Source organism: Gigantopelta aegis, chromosome 7 (assembly GCF_016097555.1).
Source record: "Gigantopelta aegis isolate Gae_Host chromosome 7, Gae_host_genome, whole genome shotgun sequence".
Taxonomy (NCBI): domain Eukaryota; kingdom Metazoa; phylum Mollusca; class Gastropoda; order Neomphalida; family Peltospiridae; genus Gigantopelta; species Gigantopelta aegis.
The window spans coordinates 19346335-19354081 of NC_054705.1; the positions used below are offsets into that span (position 1 = coordinate 19346335).

The 7747-nt window shown below is 36.0% G+C and overlaps 1 protein-coding gene across 2 annotated transcripts in view; it reads left to right on the forward strand.

The window, feature by feature from the left end:
• LOC121377765 (transcription factor GATA-4-like) overlaps window positions 1-3330 on the forward strand; it is a 99828-nt gene extending 96498 nt beyond the window's left edge. For both annotated transcript variants that reach the window (XM_041505857.1, XM_041505856.1), the window contains exon 6: window positions 1233-3330. In XM_041505857.1, the coding sequence (XP_041361791.1) occupies window positions 1233-1549 (317 nt within the window). In that variant the 3' untranslated portion in view covers window positions 1550-3330. The remainder of the gene's footprint in view (window positions 1-1232) is intronic.
• The last annotated feature ends 4417 nt before the right edge of the window (window positions 3331-7747 follow it).

The window sequence follows — 7747 nt, forward strand, 5'->3', positions numbered from 1 at the left end:
CTGGCATCATATAATCGATTTATATGATCGGAATTCAAGAATATACGTTGGCATTAATACTACTAGTATATTAAAGTTATTTTTTTCTAACGACATCACTAGAGCAAATTGATTAATCATCGTCTATCAGATGTCAAACATCTGATAATTCTGATACCACAGGTATTTTTTCCCCAATAGCATCAAGGTGTATTTTATTTACGCTTTACACAGAAAGGACAGCACATGCCACGTTTTTTGATATAGCACTTGGGGGACACAGGATGGGATTGGAAAAATCCAATGGGTCCGTCGGGTTTCGACCCTATGACCCAAGCACCTCATGCGAGCGCTCTATCGACGGCGACAAATCCCGCTCCTTAATACTGTATTTAAGGCACTGATCCTTGTTATTGACCTGGGCCCCGTTCCACAAAGCGATCTTAGCCCTGAGATCGCCCTAAGTGCATAGCTACCTTATGGACAAAGGTGATCTTAGTGCTAAGATCGCTTCGTGGAACGAGGCCCAGTGTAGCATATTTTCGGCTATCACAAATTTAAAAAAAAATAAAAAATGCTTTACAGTCAGTAACTTGAATCAGTTTTTTTTATGTGTCTAAAAATGTTGCATTATGCAACTTTGTCAAATCTACTGTCTTGTAACCCCGATACTGCTATATGATCTGGGACAATAAATATTTATAAAAAAAAATCCACTGTCTTTCTGTCGTCTATTCCGTGTACTTATACATCGTTTAAATTCAGAACTAAAGTCCTTAATAACCTTTTGAGACTTTGCCTGTATTCATGTGACGTCATTAAAGATTTGAGCCTAGACTTAAATGTTTTATAATCACGTGCCCAGGGCTTATGTTTACATGTCGTTTAGAGTCTAGATTTAAATATCTAATGACGTTATGCACATACTAATTGCATGGCGTTGCAATAACGCTAAGACTCTAAGTTAGAGTCTTGAGTCTTGACTCTAAACGTTCTATAAGCATAAGGGACCGTGCTTATAAATGTTTTAGAGTCTAGACACAATCTCTAATGACATCATACGCACACAAATGGTGTGTCGTTGCCATGACGTTAGCATCTCAGACTCTGTTAGTCTTGAGTTCTAGAATCTAAAAGTTTTATAAGCCTTATCTCGTTTGTAATTGGTCCTAATATATTATATGCAAAACAGAGATGGTACGTACTTCAAAAAGTTTAGGTAATTCATTTTAACGATATATCTTCTATTTCAGATATGAAGCCCGTACAGTCTCCGTCGATGACGTCGCTTCAGAACACGACCAATGGCCATTCGTCATCTCCCATCCAATCAATTGCCAACCTCAGCTTGCCTAACGGGACTCTGACGTCACTCAGTCCCGGCAGTGTCTCGGAATCCAGCACCACGATGAGCTCCCCCATCAATATGACGTCACCAAGTCACATGTTCGCAACTCCGTCTCCACCAAAGGCAGTTCCCGTGCACATGGACTCGGATTCTCACTCGCACAACGGGTTACACATGCAGGACACGTCATCGCTTAACGCTGTGTCTGTGGGGGCTAATTGATGACGTCATAATCATATCACCAAGCGTTGTGACGTTTTGACATTGTGGGTGGCATAGAAACATTTGTAACTAAGACTACAAATTACTCTCCTCAAGGGTTGCTGGTGCATCCAATGGAAAAGTTTCTAATGCCACAATGAAATGGTTAATCATCCGCAGAATACGTAATGACGTTTAGTTACTCATATAGAAAAAAATATTGTTGGTGACATAAACATCGGGATACATAACGACACTGTGAACTGTTTTTCATACATCACGTCATATAAAGTAAATATATGATTTCATCAGAAGTAAATTACGTAAGGACTCTGACAGGATTTGATGGTTCGTGGCATTATCATCAGAAAGATACAGCATACAGTGTGAATTGATTCCTCATACAATAAATATATTGTTAAAAAACACCATCAACAAGATATGTAATAGCATTTTGTGTACAAAGCCAAAGAAACTAGCACAAATACAAGACATTTGTTGTGACGTCATGAAGAAGAACGAAGATTAGAGGGTGTTACGAAGTTGACACCGACTACCTCATTTAATACAGTGAAAGACAATCATTTAATCACATGTAAATCTTCAAACTGTGGAATGAGACCACTGGTGTATTTATAATAACCGACTTAATATGCCGTCCTTTTTACACTGTGGTTGACACAAATATGTACTTTGCTAGACATCAGTAGATACGTGTCTAGCTATTAGTGGGGGCAGCTAACGGTGACACTGAGAATGGCGGTGGCCTTTATGGTTGTCATAGCAGCATTTGTAAATAATCATACACATTGATGAATTTACCAATCATAAGCCTTCTTCAATAAATGTTTTTTTTTTCTCAGAAGCGGATAAAAATGTGGTATGTGAAGAGGTGGGGTGGTGTTGGGTTGGGTTTTTTTTTTAAATTGCCTTTTTATTTATTTTTATCATTCGATTTTGATGAGAGCTGCTTCATTTTGACATTTGATCATCTTTCAGCCTAACCCAAATCCTAAATTGCCTGCTGTTTATCTGCTTGTAGCTCTTATACAGTTGCCACAACCCCATCCCAAGAAAAACCGTTAGCTCTGGCCCTGTTTCTGCCGTACTGACCTAATCAAATTAATGTTTTAAATGTTTGTTTATTTTCTTTTCGTATACGGTTTTAAGAGTCTTATTTAAATGGTTGACATTTTATTTGTGATTTATAACACTTAGAAACTGTTTTTCTGAAATATATTATGCTGAATTTACGAAGCCTGTTTTTACTTAAACGCGAGTGTTTTAAGCCTTGTAAATGTAATGTCGTTACACGCGTCTAAGACACAAACCGGCTTTGTAAATTCGGCCTGTTGTGTAGATATGTAAAATATCCCAGGTCAACAATCTAGTGTCCCCTTGCAGGGCTGTATCTAGCAGGGAGGAATGGGCGGGGGGGGGGGGGGGAGCAGTAACTGTTGTCCCCCACCTCGGAAAAATAACAGACTCTATATTACTGTGGGTGTGGGTAAGTTTTGCCATGCTTCCATCAGAGAACTGTTAAGGCACGCCTGTCGTGGGCACAACCTCTGACTTCGCCAGAGAGTTCTGTTCATGACAGGAACCTATATTACTGTGCCCTGTTTCGTTTTCTTTTTGACCTCCCCAAGTTATTTTAAGCTAGATACAGATCTGGAATATTGGAAGAAAGAACGAAAGAAATGTTTTATTTAACGACGCACTCAACACATTTTATTTACGGTTATATGGCGTCAGACATATGGTTAAGGACCACACAGATTTTGAGAGGAAACCCGCTGTCGCCACTTCATGGGCTACTCTTTCCGATTAGCAGCAAGGGATCTTTTATTTGCGCTTCCCACAGGCAGGGTAGCACAAACCATGGCCTTTGTCGAACGAATTATGGATCACTGGTCGGTGCAAGTGGGTTACACCTACCCAATGAACCTTGCGGAGCACTCACTCAGGGTTTGGAGACGGTATCTGGATTAAAAATCCCATGTCTCGACTGGGCTCCGAACCCAGTACCTAGCAGCCTGTAGACCGATGGCCTAAGGAATGTTGGAAGATAAAAATTAGGTCTTCAAGATCGAAATGATTACTTCGTATAGATATTTACGAAACAAAGGATTGATAGGAATATTTTTTTATGTGTTCTTTTGGAAACAAATAGTGCCTTTTGAATGTTCTTAATTACTAAAATGTTAATAGAAGATTATTATATTGTGATAGTTATTCAGTTCCCAGATTATGTTGAAACACAATAATATGTTTGCATAATTAGAATTGGTGAATCATGTGGTAGTGTTTGAAGATGAATCACTAACAGTAGAGGATATTGTGTTTTATATTAGTTGTAAGCAAAAACATTTATATAACTACCTCGAATTTACATGTAGTACAAAATGATTAGTTGTATTTGTAGAAGATATGTTTTAGCATAAGCTTTAGTTGATAACACCCCTTTTGAAAATATAAGAAGAAGAAGAAGAACATCAACTTTAATATTAAGACTAATATTATATATATATCTACATTGTATATATATATATATATATATATATATATATATATATATATATATATATATATATATATATATTTATACACACACACACACACACACACACACACACACACACACACACACATATATATATATATATATATATATAAATAATTGCTGGTAACGTTACAACCAGAAACAAAACAGCATGGGTGAATCTTGACATTATTTAAAGGGGAGAAAGTTTAGTGCTGAATGATACACAACTAATGAAATTGATATTCCAAGAACATTATAAGAACACTCTCATATCGGAAAATATTAATGTATGGTGAAAAAAGGAAAAGCATACGAACATGTCCGAGCATTTCCGAATGATCACTTAGCGAGCTTACGAACATATCCGAAGATTTCCTTTTTTTGTACGATCACTTTTAACAATTGTGTGAGCCTATGAACATATCCTAGGATTTTAGAGATGATGCCGTTGGGTAACGTCATCTTACCCAAAAATGCCCTATGGTTTTTAACGATCAGATTCGAGGATAATGACAGTTTACGAGCATATTCGGTAATTGTCGACTGAAGTCGTCTGTGGTAAATGTTACCTTACGAATCTACCGACAGTTGCCGAATAGATCTAATATATACTAAAGATTCTTACCGAAAACCACAGGCCAATATTTTTTTTTATAGTTATAGAATAATCCGTAGCCTATTACAAACACGATAAAATATTTGTATTACAACTGAAATTAATTTTTGTTTATTTGTTTGTTTAGCTTTAATTGATGTCGGAGGTACAAATATGCATTTAATGATAACTGGTTATTCTATAACAGAAACAACGAATGGAGTTATATTTTTCTTAAACGTTTAAACGCTTAATTTGTTGCCTTTAATATTTTATTTGTTTTAGAAAGTGCACTATTATAGTACTTATTTCATATACATCTTCTGTTATTTTGTCTCACAAAAAATTCCCGCCTATAGAACAATTTGTAGAATCATTTTTGGCTGATGTGGTGTTTTTTTTACTACATTCAAGTGCGTTATTCTGGTAACGTAACATGCATTACTGTTTTCTTGTTACTGTAACATACGTCGTTATTATGTTAATGTTACACAATGATTTAAATTTCAAGAAATACGTGTTTTATTATAAATCTATAATTGAGAAGCTTCCATTTAATTTACACACACAGAAGTGAATTGTACTGTTTATATTTGAATGTATTGTGCCTTTAAACGTTTCGTGCCAAACCCACTGAACTACGTGCCAACCGAAAAAGTCATTGTTAGTGCTTTTTATACAGAATTTGTGAATGTATTTCAAATATGCAAAATTGCCTGTGCACTATATGGGTATATCTTGTTAAAGGTTTACAAACTGATTTTTACAGTTGATAAATTTTGATACAATGTGCCATCTATATTTTATTTAACATAATCTTTACTGGTGCTAGGTATTAAAATGACGTCATAGATGACGTACTTTGATTTGTCAACGGTAAGATGAGGCGTGACTTATATATAGGAGACGTGTCAACACCTCAGTTGTTAAATTCTGAGCCTGCCATTGGATATTTTTGTGTGTGATTGACACATAACAGTGTTTTAGACAAAACAAGTTTCTCGGTTGTTTATTGATATCTTTCCACTTATAGTGGTATCAGCACACCTTCCATGGACATTATAAAGCGAAGAGAGGAAAAACGTTATTTATGTACTAGTATTTTTTCGTGTATTACATCTCTTCCAGCAAGGGCACGACGCCTCGTGTATTCTATGCAGTATTATCATGTGACGTATCACGTGTTATATCACGTGAATTGATTTTCTTGCCAAATTCTACAGACACACGATCATGTATATTTTTGCGATCGTTATAATGTATTTATTGAAATATTTAGAATAGTCAAATATGCATATATCATGTTGCCTCATTTGTCTGTTTGCAACATTCAATAAACATATCGAATTTTAAAGATTTTGGTGTTTATTTATTAACTTTTTAAATTTATAGTTCAGCTTCAATTGTGTTGTTTCTGCGCTATCCCGATGCATGGTTGGTCTAGGATCGACCCCCGTCAGTGGGCCCATTGGGTTATTTGTTGTTCCAGTCAGTGCAACATGCGTGGTATATCAAAGGCCGTGGTATGTGCGATCCTGTCGTGTGGAATGTGCATATAAAAGATACTTTACTACTAATGGAAAAATGTAGCGGGTTTCCTCCAGTAGCCAATGATTGATAAATCAATGTGCTCTAGTGGTATCGTTAAACAAAACATTAACTTTTTGTGCTGTTTCAGAATGTACTATTTGTGATTTGGGCATGTCTGTTAGTGTGTAAAGATCCCTCACACCAAATTTGCTTTTTTTTAGTTTTTTTTCCAAAATCGCCCCAATAAACAAATAATAAAGAACGAATAAAAAAAAGAAGACCCCCACCCCTACAAAACCACTCAGAAAAACAAAAACAATCATTAAACAAACAAGCAAACAAACAAACAAACAAGTAAGCAAACGAGAAAACCAATACAAAAACAACAGCAACAAACATCAACCGCAACACGCAACGGCAGTAAACACATTCTTCCCTGCCATATGATATGCTTGTTTGTCCCCCGTGTAGGAGGACTGCCACTCCCACGATTAGCTCAGTAAAGCCAAACCTGCGCAGGATAGAGCTCGTTGGAATATATACCGCTGTGATGACATCCACTCATGAATCACTGTAAAACTGATCATATTAGGTGTGCGCGACAGGTGGCCCTGTCATGAGCACAACCCATAACTATCAAGTCCATAGTTGACAGAGGCGGATCTAGGGGGGTGCAGGGACCCGGTTCCCCCCTCACACCTAAATTTTGCGACAGTTATAATTTTATTATATGTTAATTTTCTTTTCTTTTATATAAACCTCCTCCAAAGTTCCCTTGGCATTCCGCCTCATGTCATTGCCCCCCCCCCCCCCCCCCCCCCCACAATGGATTTTCTGGATCCGCCATTTGTTGATATGTACAAGACTTTCACTAGAAAGATGAAAAGGCGTGTACATGGTCAAAATAGTGTACAGCATTCTATATCTTTTGAACTTTTAACATTTTAGCTTTTAACTGTTTTGCTCTAATTTTTACTCAATTTGTAGCTGACTGCATTTCGGACAATTATAGTGATCCAGTATGATTGAATATACACCATGACATTTTTATCGAAATAAAGTGACACCTAGAAAAAAAGAAAAATCACTATTTTGTAATTTAAGTGATGTAAGTATTGGTTATACAGCGTAGTCCAGGGGTGTGCGATTTAAATTATTGATGGATATATAAAATAACAAACTGACTCACAAAATAATAGTGTGGATTATGTCTTGAAATTTGCAGTACAACTATTTTGGTGTAATTATATTTAAAATACATTACTGTTTAATTTGCAATTCGGCTGTTTTGATGTAAACACTTATTTTGTTTTTTTAGTGGTTCATGTAGGAAGTTTAGCTACAGATTTTATATATAAAAAAAATTAGTTAGCTATGAGAAAAATGCATATTGAGTAATATCGCTGGAGTTCAGTGTGGGTCATAACCGTATATAAAATAAATCATAATGCTGAATTATAGTTTTTAATAAAAATATCATATATGAATAATAATAACAGATGTAATATACTTTGTCTCAGTGAATTTAACAAAGTTTGTTTTCTTCGAG